Source organism: Rhinoderma darwinii, chromosome 1, assembly GCF_050947455.1.
Source record: "Rhinoderma darwinii isolate aRhiDar2 chromosome 1, aRhiDar2.hap1, whole genome shotgun sequence".
Lineage (NCBI taxonomy): Eukaryota > Metazoa > Chordata > Amphibia > Anura > Rhinodermatidae > Rhinoderma > Rhinoderma darwinii.
In genome coordinates this window covers 115,786,083-115,802,086 of record NC_134687.1, presented here as the reverse complement: position 1 = coordinate 115,802,086, position 16,004 = coordinate 115,786,083, and the positions used below count along the sequence as shown (strand labels likewise).

Below are 16,004 nucleotides of genomic sequence, written 5' to 3'. Positions count from 1 at the left end.
TGTGGATTTTTTATCAGCGTATGGATGAGATTAGTTCAAATCTCAACTCCTTTGCTGCTATTGTAATATGCTGAAGATTTTCTGACTGCAAATACGGCTGAGAAATCTGCAGCTATACCGCCCAGTGTGAACGTAGCCTTAAAATCATTTTTTATTGTGAGGTCGATGTAGCCATATGAAGGCGGTTTAAATAACAGTTTAACTTTATTTTTTGTGGTTGTTACGATTGCACAATACCATAGTTATATACAGTGTATATCTATATATATATATATATATATATATATATATATATATATATATATATATATATATATATACATACAGTGAAGGAAATAAGTATTTGATCCCTTGCTGATTTTGTAAGTTTGCCCACTGTCAAAGTCATGAACAGTCTAGAATTTTTAGGCTAGGTTAATTTTACCAGTGAGAGATAGATTATATTTTAAAAAAAAACAGAAAATCACATTGTCAAAATTATATATATTTATTTGCATTGTGCACAGAGAAATAAGTATTTGATCCCCTACCAACCATTAAGAGTTCAGCCTCCTCCAGACCAGTTACACGCTCCAAATCAACTTGGTGCCTGCATTAAAGACAGCTGTCTTAAATGGTCACCTGTATAAAAGACTCCTGTCCACAGACTCAATTATTCAGTCTGACTCTAACCTCTACAACATGGGCAAGACCAAAGAGCTTTCTAAGGATGTCAGGGACAAGATCATAGACCTGCACAAGGCTGGAATGGGCTACAAAACCATAAGTAAGACGCTGGGTGAGAAGGAGACAACTGTTGGTGCAATAGTAAGAAAATGGAAGACATACAAAATGACTGTCAATCGACATCGATCTGGGGCTCCATGCAAAATCTCACCTTGATCCTGAGGAAGGTGAGAGCTCAGCCGAAAACTACACGGGGGGAACTTATTAATGATCTCAAGGCAGCTGGGACCACAGTCACCAAGAAAACCATTGGTAACACATTACGCCGTAATGGATTAAAATCTTGCAGCGCCCGCAAGGTCCCCCTGCTCAAGAAGGCACATGTACAGGCCCGTCTGAAGTTTGCAAATTAACATCTGGATAATTCTGAGAGTGATTGGGAGAAGGTGCTGTGGTCAGATGAGACTAAAATTGAGCTCTTTGGCATTAACTCAACTCGCCGTGTTTGGAGGAAGAGAAATGTTTCTCTGCTAAGGGCACAGGACTACTTCACCGCATCAATGGGAGAATGGATGGAGCCATGTACCGTCAAATCCTGAGTGACAACCTCCTTCCCTCCACCAGGACATTAAAAATGGCTCGTGGTTGGGTCTTCCAGCACGACAATGACCCGAAACATACAGCCAAGGCAACAAAGGAGTGGCTCTAATGGAGGGAGCTGAAGATCCGAGTTGCCAAGCGACAGCCTCGAAATCTTAATGATTTACAGATGATCTGCAAAGAGGAGTGGGCCAAAATTCCATCTAACATGTGTGCAAACCTCATCATCAACTACAAAAAAACGTCTGACTGCTGTGCTTGCCAACAAGGGTTTTGCCACCAAGTATTAAGTCTTGTTTGCCAAAGGGATCAAATACTTATTTCTCTGTGCACAATGCAAATAAATATATATAATTTTGACAATGTGATTTTCAGTTTTTTTTTAAATATAATCTATCTCTCACTGGTAAAGTTAACCTAGCCTAAAAATTCTAGACTGTTCATGTCTTTGACAGTGGGCAAACTTACAAAATCAGCAAGGGATCAAATACTTATTTCCTTCACTGTATATATATATATATATATATATATATATATATATATATATATATATGGGTCTCTTTATATTTTCTTACACTTTTACAAAATAATACCACTTTGTATAGAAACTTCTGTATTTTTTACTGAGCAATATTTTTTTCTTAACTGTAATTTCACTTTCTTTAATAATTTTTTAGTGCCACTAAGGGACTTCACAAAGCGATCTTGTGATCGCTTATGTAATTCTTTGGTATATTTAGTATACAAAAAAATTACTGCCTGTCAGAGTAAAACGCAGTCTGTTAGGTTGTGCTTCTGTCACAGCCTAATAGGCATCCTGCCAATGTAGGCCTGTAGGACCCCAGCAGCCATGGAAACTCATTGGCGGCCCGCGATAGCTCCACCCTGTTTCGAAGCACTTAAATGCTGAATTTATGGGGTTAAATGGCCGGGATCTGAGTTACCGCTGTTCCTGGCTATTGCAGGGGGAGCCCGGCTATCCGTCAACACTGGGATCCTGCGGTGATAGCTCGGAAACAGCTTCTGTGCACGCCCAATCACCATGACATAACTGTACGTCATGGTGGCTTAATGTAAGCCAATCCATTATGTACAGTTACGTCAATGTAATTTTATATCTAATTACGTTAAGACTAAGTTTATATCTAGTTTACATTTATTTTATCTGGTAATCAACATTATTATGTATTATTGACAAAAAAATCTAGCTACAAAACATTAAAATAAAGTCAAATATTGTTTGTCACATGTTTAATGTGTTTTCTGTTATTTTATTTAGAGTCATTGAGAACAACAAAATTAACCGTATCTCCCCGCAGATATTCCAAGGATTAAATTCACTCATACTATTGTAAGTCAAACAATTATAACTTTTAATGTGTCATTTAGTGGGTTCGACTCCATTCACATCTCTGTCGTTACATAAAAAACGGAAGCCACGATGCAGTGCCGGATCTGCCACAAGGAAAATACCAGCACGCCCTACGGAATCCATTGATTTATAATGGGACCGTCGGGTTCCACCAAGGTGTCAGGTGTTTTGACGGAAAAATAGCGCTGAATGCAGTGCTATTTTTTCCATTAAGTCTGATGCAATCTGCGACACAGGCCTCTATCGCAGATGTGAACATAGCTTTATACATATGTATGAAGTGTGATCATCACCACATATGTAGAAGGAAAAGGTTATGTTAATATTATGTTGTTTTTTTTAATGTGTTTTGGAAAGTAAAATGTTTCAAAAGTATTCTTTAATGTATCCCATTGATTTCTGTGGGATGGAAACTAAAATCAATTTGCATAGATCAGTGACGATCAGTTTTTACAGGTCCAAAAACAACTATACTATGACCTTTGCACCCTGAAAATAAAAACATATCCGCTGTTCAATATCAGTCATAGATCAATTTGAATCCCCTGCGCAAAAAAAAATGCAAAAATAAAAGCATTCAGCAAAAAGATACATATGTGGATATGCCATAACTCAATTTGCCGCAAAGCACACATCGTCTCACACTGACTCCACAATTAGTTCAGTGTACTTCAGTGGCCTGTAGAGCTAACACATCTCAATCAAATTGAGCATCTTCGGTAGGCGAAGGAACAGATGTTCAGCTGACAAATTTTCAGTAGTTGTATGATGCTATCAAGTCAACATGGAACGAAATACCTATTTTCTCACACTTTGATGGATCTCTAGCATTACAAATTCAAGCTGTTCTGAGAAAAAAATTAGGTTTATTCTATACAGTCGCCTCTGAGGGTATAACAAATTTGACTTCAATCAGACCAACATCCCTATAGTTCAGTATTGGGGTATTTACCTTAGCTCTGTATTTAAAGCAAATTTGTCAAGTCTCTTATTCTTTCCTATCGGAGGACTGCATATAAGAGAATAAATTGACACTGATTCCGGTTTTTTTCTGTAAAAAAAACTGTTTAAATAATATAAGGACTGTGAGTTCTGCTTCCCCCATGCCCACACAGATTGATTGACAGTTCTCGCGGTGTATTAAATTCAATCTCGTGGTGGTATAAATTCATATAGGACAAGATGCTCACTGTGTGGCAGTGATAAACAGGACTCGGCTTTTATTAATACACGCTGTGACTGTAGCAACAGGGATAGGCAGAGAAAAAAATCATGCCAGCTAATGGAAAAGAGCATGTGGCCTATTTAAGTTAGGTGATTATCACTACATTATATTTAATTGTATGTATAATACATTTTGCTGACCATACATTTATGGATGGTATAGAAAGTTAAGTGTGAGTTTTTACTGTTAACACAAAACTATGCAGGACACTTGATATCAATAAACGGTCAACATGGGCAAGAACGTTGCAGATGAAATGTAATGGTAATAAATGTAAAGTGATGCACGTAAGCCACAGTAATAGTATTACTGCATACACCATCCAGCCATAACATTAAAACCACTGACAGGTGAAGTGAATCACATTGATTATCTTGTGACAATGGTGTCTGTCAAGGGGTAAAATATATTGGGCAACAAGTGAAAAGTCAGTTTTTGAAGTGGATGTGTTGGAAGAAAGAAAAATGGGCAAGTGTAAGGATCTGTGTGACTTTGACAAGGGACAAATTGTGATGGCTAGTCAACTGGGTCAGAACATCTCTAAAACAGCAGGTCTTGTGAGGTGTCCCCAGTATGCAGCGGACACTACCTACCAAAAGTGATCCAAGAACAAAGAACAGTTGAACCAGTGAAAGGATCATGAGAACCCAAAGCTCATTGATGCCCGTGGAGAGTGAAGACTGGTCCATTGTTCAGGAATGGTTTAACCCCTTCCCGCTCAGCTCAGTACTATTACATCGGGCTGAGCACATCGTTCGCGCTCAGCTCAGTAATAGTACTGACCTGAGTTAACACGGCGCCATCTTTCCCCAACGCGTGTTTGAGCTGTGATACCTGCTGTTTCCGACAGCAGGCTATCGCAGCTCAGTGTGCAGGGACCGATCGCGGAGGTCCCCGCCGATTAACCCCTTAGAAGCCGCGTGCAATAGCGATCGCGGATTCTTAGGGGTTACACCACCATTGACGGCCCGCTACATGATAGTGCATGTAGTGCAGTGTATTAGAATAGCGATCAGGGCCTCCTGCCCTCAAGTTCCCAAGTGTACATAAGTAAAAAAAAGTTGTGTAAAAATAAGAAAATGAAAGTGCTAAAAGTAAAAATCCCCCTTTTCCCCTCATCAGTCCTTTATTATTAATAAAAATAAACAAATAAACTATACATAATTGGTATCGCCGCGTCCGTAACGGCCTGAACTACAAAATTATGTCATTATTTATCCCGCGGGGTGAACGCCATAAAAGAAAATAATAATAAACCATACCAGAATCACAATTGTTTGGTCACTTCACCTAAGAGATCAAAAAGTCGCATGTACATAAAAATGGTACTGATCAAAACAAGCAAAAAAGAAATCCTCACACGGCTTTCTTGATGGAAAAATAAAAAAGTTATGGCTCTTAGAATATGGCAACACAAAAAGTAAATGATTTTTTACAAAAAGTATTTTATTGTGCAAACGCCATAAGACATAAAAAAAACTATAAACATTATGTAATGTCGGGGTAGGGAGACAGACAGGTGAGCCCTAATCTACCTGCCACTCAGTCCCTGCCTACTTGCACGGCCCATCCTAGGCGATGGCGTACAACTGGGCGACGGTCCCTACGCTCAATAAGTGCACGACAGACAAACAGACAAGGGTACACAGAAGCTAAGGGAAATGGGGTAGTTGCCCAAAGCAACACAGTGAGCAACAAGAGTAGTGAACGAGCCTAGTCAAACCAGGAGTGTACGAGGTACCAAACGCAGAGCAGGAGAGTAGTCAGTAAAGCCAGGATCAATTTGAAGCAGAGGTCAATAGTACTAGCAGGAACAGCAGACCCAGGAAACCAGACAGAATCACAGGCAAAGGAAGAGCAGGAAATTAAGGTATAAATAGAACGAGGGCGGGAGCTAGCTCCGTCTGGCCAGGCTGTGATAGGTTCTCCCACTCCACAGCCTACCAGCCTGAGTGGTAGCAGATCGAGTCACTCTAGCAGACCTAGGAGCAGATGCAGACTGATTACCACCGGGCATCGACACAGAAGCTGTGTCTGGCAGATCCTTTACAGTACCCCCCCCCTTTTATGAGGGGCCACTGGACCCCATCTAGGTGGACCTGGCTTATTGGGGAACCGAAGATGGAACCTCCTGAGCAATACCCCAGTGTGAACATCCCGGGCGGGTACCCAAGTCCTCTCCTCAGGCCCGTATCCTCTCCAATGGACCAGGTACTGGAGGGAGCCTTGGACCATCCTGCTATCCACAATCTTGGCCACCTCGAATTCTACCCCTTCAGGGGTGGGAACAGGGACCGGAGGTTTCCTCGAGGTAGCCAAGGACGGGGAGCAGCGTTTCTAAGGGAGGCATGAAATACGTCGTGTATTTGAAAAGACGGGGGGAACTCCAGCCGGAAGGAGACAGGGTTAAGGACCTCAATGACCTTGTACGGTCCTATATACCGGGGAGCAAATTTTTTGGACGGAACTTTAAGACGCAAATTTTTTTAAGACAGCCACTCCAGATCCCCGACCACAAACAAGGGGTTAGCAGAACGTCTTCTATCTGCCTGAGTCCCTTGTATGCTCTGGGACACCTCTAGGTTCTTCTGAACCTGGGCCCAGACTGTGCACAGTTCCCGATGAACTACTTCTACCTCTGGATTGTTGGAATCACCAGGTGAAACGGAGGAGAACCATGGATTAAACCCAAAATTACAGAAAAAGGGGGAGACCCCTGACGAGTTACTGACCCGGTTATTAAGGGAAAATTCGGCGAGGGGAATGAAGGAGACCCAATCATATTGACAGTCGGAGATAAAACACCTTAAATATTGTTCTAGAGACTGATTAGTCCTCTCAGTTTGGCCATTAGTTTCAGGATAGAAGGCCGAGGAGAAGGACAGATCAATCTCCAACTTTTTACAGAAAGCTCTCCAAAACAATGAAACAAATTTTACTCCTCTGTCAGAAACAATATTGACAGGAACACCATGGAGACGCAGGATGTGTTTGACAAACAAGGTAGCTAACGTCTTGGCATTGGGTAGTTTCTTGAGGGGCACAAAATGGCACATCTTACTGAAGCGGTCTACTAGAACCCACACCACCGACTTGCCTTGAGATAGAGGCAGATCGGTGATAAAATCCATGGAGATATGGGTCCAAGGTCTCTGGGGAATGGGCAAAGAACATAGTAAGCCCGCTGGTCGGGACCTGGGAGTCTTGGACCTAGCACAAATTTCACAAGTGGCGACGTAGGCCTTAACGTCTTTAGGCAACCCAGGCCACCAATAGTTTCTAGCAATGAGGTGCTTGGTACCCAGGATGCCTGGATGGCCAGATAGTGCAGAGTCATGATTTTCCCTGAGTACCCTTAGCCTTAATTGCAGGGGAACAAACATCTTGTTCTCAGGAAGGTTCCCGGGAGCTGAACCTTGATCAGCCGCAATTTCGGAGACTAAGTCAAAATCAACAGAGGATATGATTATAACCTATATATATATTTGCTTAGCCAAAATATCATGCTCAAGAAATCACATATCCATATTCATTAAACCAAAGAAGAAATCTTGATATAATAATATTTTATCAAAATAATTTTATTTAATCAAAACAAATAATTTAATACACATAAATACAAGAATAATTAAATAAAGATACAAAAATTAATTAAACCCCCCTCCCAAGTATATACTATAGACAATTAAAATAACATAAAATATATGCCAGGTGTATAATAATGGATAAAGATGGTAAATATGGTAAATGTAATGGTATCAAGTCCTCATGCAGAAAAGCATGAACCCTTAAGGAAGAATAGAAAAGCACTGTAGATCTATGTGCACGAACTGCATCAGAGCACCAGAGAGCTGATATGAATAATGCTGTAATCACAAGTCGCTCCAGTGCCAATGATGCACTGATGTGAGTAAAGAGACAAGCACTGAAACAAGAAGGGAAGAAATATCGACTACAATGAGTGAACTATACCTGCAGAGGACATGATGGAAGAAATGATACACCTGGACACCGAGCACCTCGACGCGCGTTTCGCAACCTTCGCAACCTGACGAAGGTTGCGAAACGCGCGTCGAGGTGCTCGGTGTCCAGGTGTATCATTTCTTCCATCATGTCCTCTGCAGGTATAGTTCACTCATTGTAGTCGATATTTCTTCCCTTCTTGTTTCAGTGCTTGTCTCTTTACTCACATCAGTGCATCATTGGCACTGGAGCGACTTGTGATTACAGCATTATTCATATCAGCTCTCTGGTGCTCTGATGCAGTTCGTGCACATAGATATACAGTGCTTTTCTATTCTTCCTTAAGGGTTCATGCTTTTCTGCATGAGGACTTGATACCATTACATTTACCATATTTATCCATTATTATACACCTGGCATATATTTTATGTTATTTTAATTGTCTATAGTATATACTTGGGAGGGGGGTTTAATTAATTTTTGTATCTTTATTTAATTATTCTTGTATTTATGTGTATTAAATTATTTGTTTTGATTAAATAAAATTATTTTGATAAAATATTATTATATCAAGATTTCTTCTTTGGTTTAATGAAAGAGGATATGATTATACCTGGGGGCAAAACACAAGCAGGATATTCCTCTGAAGGAGGGCTGGCCATGAAGCTACGCGACAGTGCATCAGCTTTAATATTTTTAGACCCAGCCCTATAGGTGACCACAAAGTTGAATCTAGTAAAAAACAACGCCCATCGAGCTTGTCTCGGGTTTAGCCTTCGGGCAGATTCTAGGAAAACCAGATTCTTGTGGTCGGTAAGGACAGTTACCTGGTGCCTAGCCCCATCCAGGAAGTGGCGCCACTCTTCAAATGCCCATTTAATGGCTAAGAGTTTGCGGTTGCCCACGTCATAGTAACTCTCAGTGGGCGAGAACTTCCTGGAGAAGTAGGCACAGAGACGGAGATGGGTGAGGGACCTGGTACCCTGGGACAAGACAGCACCCACTCCCACCTCGGAGGCGTCAACCTCCACGATGAATGGTTCCATTTGGTTAGGCTGAATCAGAACTGGGGCAGAGATAAAGCACTTCTTAAGGATCTCAAAAGCCTGGACCGCCTCCGGAGGCCAGTGGAGGAGATCAGCACCTTTGCGAGTAAGATCCGTAAGAGGCTTAGCAATGACCGAGAAGTTAGCAATAAATCTCCTGTAATAATTAGCAAACCCCAGGTAGCACTGTAATGCCTTCAGGTAGGCAGGTTGGACCCATTTGGCCACAGCCTGAACCTTGGCAGGGTCCATGCGGAATTCATTAGGAGTGAGGATTTTACCCAAAAATGGTATCTCCTGCACCCCAAACACACATTTTTCCGATTTAGCAAAGAGTTTGTTTTCCCGAAGCACCTGGAGCACCTTCCTGACATGCTCAATGTGGGAGGACCAGTCCTTGGAAAACACAAGTATGTCATCAAGGTACACTACAAGAAATACCCCCAGGTAGTCTCTTAAAATCTCATTTATGAAATTCTGGAAGACCACGGGAGCATTATACAACCCAGAGGGCATGACGAGGTATTCGAAATGACCTTCGGGCGTGTTAAACGCAGTCTTCCACTCATCTGCTTCTCTGATTCGGATAAGGTTATAAGACCCCCCGAAGATCAAACTTAGAGAACCATTGGGCCCCCTGAACCTGATTGAAGAGATCAGGAATCAAAGGAAGGGGATACTGGTTCCTTACAGTGACCTTATTCAAGTTTCGGTAATCGATGCACGGCCTAAGACCACCATCCTACTTCCCTACGAAGAAGAAGCCAGCACCTACCGGAGAAGTAGAGGGGCGAATGTAACCCTTGGCCAGGCTTTCCTGGATATATTCTCTCATGGCCTCATGTTTGGGACAAGAGAGATTAAAAATCCTACCCTTAGGGAGCTTAGCTCCTGGTACCAAATCGATTGCGCAATCGTATTCTCTATGAGGAGGTAACACTTCGGAGGCCTTTTTAGAAAAAACATCAACGAAGTCCTGAATAAACTCAGGTAGAGTGTTCACCTCCTCAGGGAGAGAAATAAAATTAACAGGAAAAACAGGACATCATGCATTCATTACCCCATTTGGTAAGATCCCCAGTATTCCAGTTAAACGTGGGATTACGCATCTGCAACCGGGGAAGGCCTAAAACCAAATCGGACGATAATACCTGCATCACCAGTACAGAGCACTGCTCCAAATGAATGGAGCCAACAAGGAGTTCAAAAACAGGGGTATGCTGCGTAAAATAACCATTAGCAAGTGGAGTGGAGTCGATACCCACTACCGGGACAGGTTTAGGCAAATCAATCAATGGCATAGCTAGAGACATAGCAAATTCCACAGACATAATGTTAGCAGAAGACCCTGAATCCACGAAGGCACTGCCGGTGGCAGACCTACCCTCAAAAGAGACCTGAAAGGGAAGCAAGATCTTATTAGGTTTCATATTTACGGGAAATACCTGTGCGCCCAAGCGACCTCCCCGATGGTCACTTAGGCACGGAAGTTTTCCGGCTGCTTATTCTTACGCCTTGGACAGTTGTTCACTTGATGCTTGTCATCCCCACAGTAGAAGCAGAGACCATTCTTCCTGCGGAGCTCTCTACGTTGTTGGGGAGACACGGAGGCCCCGAGTTGCATTGGTTCATCCGAGATTCCCATGGAAGAACAAAGCAACGGAACCTCGGGAGCCATCATGGGGGAGCCAGAGGAGAAGGCACAAAAACATTCAAGTCGTCGTTCCCTGAGACGTCGGTCAAGACGTACCGCTCAAGCCATAACCTGATCTAGAGAGTCAGAAGAGGGAGAGCTAACTAATAGGTCTTTCAGGGCGTTCGACATAATCTAAACTGGCACCTCAAGGCAGGGTCATTCCACCGAGAAGCTACGCACCACTTCCTAGTGGTCAAAACAGTACTCCTCAACGGGTCTCTTACCCTGACCTAAGGTCACCAGCTGACTCTCGGCAAAGGCGGTCTTGTCAGTCTCGTCATAGATGAGCCCGAGAGCAGAAAAAAAAGGTCAACAAAGGAAAGTTCAGGGGCGTCAAGAGCCAAGGAGAAAGCCCATTCTTGGGGGCTGTCCTGGAACCGGGACATAATTATACCCACTCGCTGGCTCTCAGTACCTGAGGAGTGGGGTCTTAATCGGAAATAGAGCCTACAACTCTCCCGAAAGGAGAAAAAAGTCTTTCAGCCCCCTGAGAACCGGTCAGGCAACTAGAGGTGGGGTTCAAGAGGTGAGGTGGAGGGCACTACCTGGTTAGTATCACGCTGGTTGCACCTCTGAGCCAGGGCTTGGACCTGTAGGGAGGGACCCTGCATTTTCTGAGCCAGGGTCTCAAGGGGGTCCATAGTTGTGTAGGAACCTGGGTAGAAAAGGTATATGGGCCTGTGATTATGTAATGTCGGGGTAGGGAGACAGACAGGTGAGCCCTAATCTACCCGCCACTCAGTCCCTGCCTACTTTCACGGCCCGTCCTAGGCGACGGCTTACAACTGGGCGACGGTGGCTACGCTCAATAAGTGCACGACAGACAAACAGACAAGGGTACACAGAAGCTAAGGGAAATGGGGCAGTTGTCCACGGCAACACCGTAAGCAACGAGAGTAGTGTACGAGCCGAGTCATACCAGGAGTGTACGAGGTACCAAATGCAGAGCAGGAGAGTAGTCAGTAAAGCCAGGGTCAATTTGAAGCAGAGGTCAATAGCACTAGCAGGAACAGCAGAGCCAGGAAACCAGACAGAATCACAGGCAAAGGAAGTGCAGGAAATGAAGGTATAAATAGACCGAGGGCGGGCGCTAGCTCCGTCTGGCCAGGCTGTGATAGGTTCTCCCACTCCTCAGCCTACCAGCCTGAGTGGTAGCAGATCGAGTCACTCTATCAGACCTAGGAGCAGATGCAGACTGATTAACCACGGGCGTCGACACAGAAGCTGTGTCTGGCAGATCCTTTACACATAAGGTATCGCCGTAATCGTATCGACTCGCAAAATAAAGTGAATATGTAATTTATAGCGCACGGTGAACGCTGTCCAAAAAACTAGAATAAAAAAACAATAGTAGAATTGCTGTCTTTTAGTCACCGCGCCTCTTAAAAATAGAAAAAAAACTGATCAAAAAGTCGCATGCACACCATGAAAACTACAATGAATTCCTCAAGGGGTCTAATTTCCAAAATAGGGTCACTTTTGGGGGGTTTCCACTGTTTTGGCACCACAAGACCTCTTCAAACCGGACATGGTACCTAATAAAAAGGAGGCCTCAAAATCCACTACATGCTCCTTTGCTTCGGAGGGCGGTGCTTCAGCCCATTACCGCACAAGGGCCACATGTGGGATATTTCTCAAAACTGCAGAATCTGGGCAATTAGTATTGAGTTGCATTTCTCTGGTAAAACCTTCTGTTTTACTGAAAAAAATGGAATCAAATGGATTTTCTGACAAAAAAAATAAATTTGTAAATTTCACCTCTACTTTGCTCTAACTTCCACTGCAACACCTAAAGGGTTAATAAACATTCTAAATGCTGTTGTGAATACTTTGAGGGGTCTAATTTCTAAAATGGGGTGGTTGATAGGGGTTTCTAATATATAGGCTCCTACAAAGCAACTTCAGAACTGAACTGGAACCTAAAAAAAAAAAAATGAGGCAATACTTCGCTTCTTACATTATACTGATAATGAGCAGTGCCCAAAACGAGATGACCCCAGCTTTGACCGTTTGTATAAACGGAGACCCCTATTAGACAATTTCAGTACCCGGATTTTCCAAGCATACACCCCCGAGAAGTGTATTTCTATTGATGAGTCCTTGGTACATTTTAAAGGGAGGCTTGAATTCCGCCAGTACCTGCCGAGTAAGTGGGCAGGGTATGGCGTGAAGATGTATAAGCTGTGCGAGAGTGCATCAGGGTATACGTACAAATTTAGGATATATGAAGGGAAGGACACCAGTATTCAGCCCCCAGAATGCCCTACCCCTTAATGGGAGTTAATGATAAAATTGTGTGAGATTTGGTGCACCCACTGCTGGACCAGGGTTACCACCTCTATCAGGATAATCTTTATACCAGCGTCCCACTCTTCAAGTGCCTCGCTTCCAGAAGTACTGCGGCATGCGGCACTGCTAGAAGAAATCTGAGAGGCCTCCCTAAGACACAGCTTGGGCAAACACTCAGAAGGGGTGAGAGCAGGGCACAATCTAGCAGCAACATATTGTGTGTCAAGTAAAAGGACAAGAGCGATGTCCTTGTATTCACAATACATGGCCACACCAGTACCCATGTACCTGTACGAGGTACCAGTACAGAGACCCCCAAACCAGACTGCATCCTGGACTACAATAGATACATGGGAGGGTGGACTTGTCAGATCAAGTCCTGAAGCCCTACAGCGCCATGTGGTGTGGTATAAGAAGCTGGCCGTGCACATCATACAGGCCGTGCCACGTCGATGTACAGGTCAGAGGGGAACTTTCCTGGAATTTCAAGAGGTGGTTATCAAGAACCTAATCTATAGGTACAAGAAGGGGGACACCCAGTACTTCTGAAAGCGAGGCCACATGCATCGTACCAGGGCAACACTTTCCAGAAGAAGTTCCGAAAACTGGCAAAAAGGGAAAAAGTCAAAAGAGGTGCAAAGTCTGCTATATGAGGGGTATAAGGAAGGACACAATATATCAATGTGACACGTGTCCTGAAAAACCAGGACTCTGTATGAAAGAGTGTTTTAAAATTTATCATACATCCCTTGATTTTTAATATACCCCTGTAAACAGCCACATTGAGGATATTGCCATACCCGGGAGAACCCACATTACAGTTTATGGGGTGTATGTCTCCGGTCAAAATGCTAACTACACCTCTAGATGAATGCCTTAAGGGGTGTAGTTTTTAAAACGGGGTCACTTCTCGGTGATTTCAACTGTACTGGTACCTCAGGGGCTTCTGCATACATGACTTCGCACCAGAAAATCCCCAGTAGGCCAAATGGTGGTCCTTTCCTTCTGAGCCCTCCACTGGGCCGAAACGGCAGTTTATAACCACAAATGGGGTATTGCTGCACTCAGGACAAATTGGGCAACAAAATGGGGTATTTTATTCCCTGTGAAAATAAAAAATTTTGATAAAAATGACATTTTATTGAAAAATTTTAATTTTTTTAATTTCACAGCCCAATTCAAATACGTGCTGTGTAAAAACTGTGGAGTCAAAATGGTAACAACTTTTGGGGCATTCGTACATTTTTGGCACCTCAACACCTCTTCAAACCTGGCATGCTGCCTAAAATATATTCTAATAAAAAAAAGAGGCCCCAAAATGCACTAGGTGCTTCTTTGCTTCTGGGGCTTGTGTTTTAGTCCACAAGCACACTAAAGCCACATGTGGGACATTTCTAAAAACTGCAGAATCTGGACAATACATATTTAGTAGTGTTTCTCTAGTAAAACCTTCTGTGTTACAGAAAAAAATTGAATGAAATTGAAATTCCGCAAGAAAAATGAAATTTGCAAATTTCACCACTTTGCTTTAATTCCTGTGAAATGCATAAAGGGTTAAAAAAAACTTTCTAAATGATGCTTTGAATACTTTGAGGGGTCTAGTTTTTAAAATCGGGTGTTTTATGCGGGTTTCTAATACATAGGCCTTAAAAAAATGGCTTTTGACATTTTCTTAAAAATATGAGAAATTGCTGTTTATGTTCTAAGAAAAATTGCTGTTTATGTCCAAGAAAAATAAAAGTGTTCAAAAAATGATGCCAATCTAAAGTAGACATATGGGAAATGTGAACAAGTAACTATTTTGGGTGGTATAACCATCTGTTTTACAAGCAGATGCATTCAAATTCAGAAAAATTCTATTTTTTCTAAATTTTATCTAAATTTTGTAATTTTTTACAACTAAACACTGAATATATCAACCAAATTTTACCACTAACATAAAGCCCATAGTCTCATGAGAAAACAGTCTCAGAATCGCTTGGATAGATTTAAGCATTCCAAAGTTATTACCACATAAAGTGAAAAATGTCAGATTTCAAAAAAGGTCTCTGAGCCTTAATGCAAAACTAGGCTGCGTCCTTAAGGGGTTAAAGGAACATGTCAATGAGTTCAATGTGTTGACTTGGCCTTAAAATTTCCCAGATCTTAATCCAATTAAGCATCTGTGGGATGTGCTGGAAAAAAAAGTTCGATCCATGGAAGCCCCATCTTGCAATTCACCGGAATTAAAATATCTTCTGCTAACTTCTTGGTTACAGATATTACAGGACACCTTCAGAGGTCTTGTGGAGTACATATCTCAATGAGTCAGAGCTGTTTTGGTGGCGTGAGGGGATCTACACATCACATATTATTCAGTTGGTTTTAATGCTATGGCTAAATTATGTATACATAAAGTGGAATAGAACAAAAGGTCTTGGGTACACTGGTAACAAGTAAGCTAAGCAGCAGTACTCAATGTCAAGCCGAAACTGCAAAAGCAAATACGATTTTAGGATGTATAAAACAGCTAGGTCTGAGAAAGGTTGAAATTGCAGGACATGTGAATTTTTTTACAACCTAAGTAACTATGTACTGTAACTTTGAATGATGTGGGAAACTTGCTATCTTTGATAATGTATTTCACAACCATTATTAAGATTTTTCTCAAAATATGTTGTGGTAACTACAGTATTATAGAATTATTTTTTTTAAATATTGTTTCGCATAGATATATAAATAGATATAGGGGTGGAACAAGCTTTCTTGGTGCCTAATGTAGGTGTTTCAGGATGTGTCCCCCTCCCTCCCCGAATCCTGAAATTCAGAATGATAGCTGTCAGACAGTCATTCATTTCATTGTTCCATGTGCTCGGCTCCTCCAATCCCTAGTATTGTCATTTATAACTAGAATTTTACATACTCCTAATTTCCCTGCACCCCCATCTCTTCTACACATGTGCAGTGCTCAATGCACAAGCGACTGGCCACACTCCAATATATATATTTAGTGGGTTCGACCAGCTCTTTGCACCATTATTAAATACTCCGAGAGAGAGAAAGCGATAGAGAGAAATAGAAAGAGAGAGAGAGAGGGAGAGAAAGTGAAAGATAGACAGAAAGCAAAAGATATTGCTGTAAGTGTATTCATGGTCTCTTACAACATTT

The 16,004-nt window shown here is 42.2% G+C and overlaps 1 protein-coding gene across 1 annotated transcript in view; it reads left to right on the top strand.

The window, feature by feature from the left end:
- Positions 1-16,004, top strand: part of RXFP1 (relaxin family peptide receptor 1) — a 341,714-nt gene that overhangs the window by 278,890 nt on the left and 46,820 nt on the right. The window contains exon 8 of the mRNA XM_075849676.1: positions 2,546-2,617. Coding sequence (XP_075705791.1) covers positions 2,546-2,617 — 72 coding nt within the window. The remainder of the gene's footprint in view (positions 1-2,545; positions 2,618-16,004) is intronic.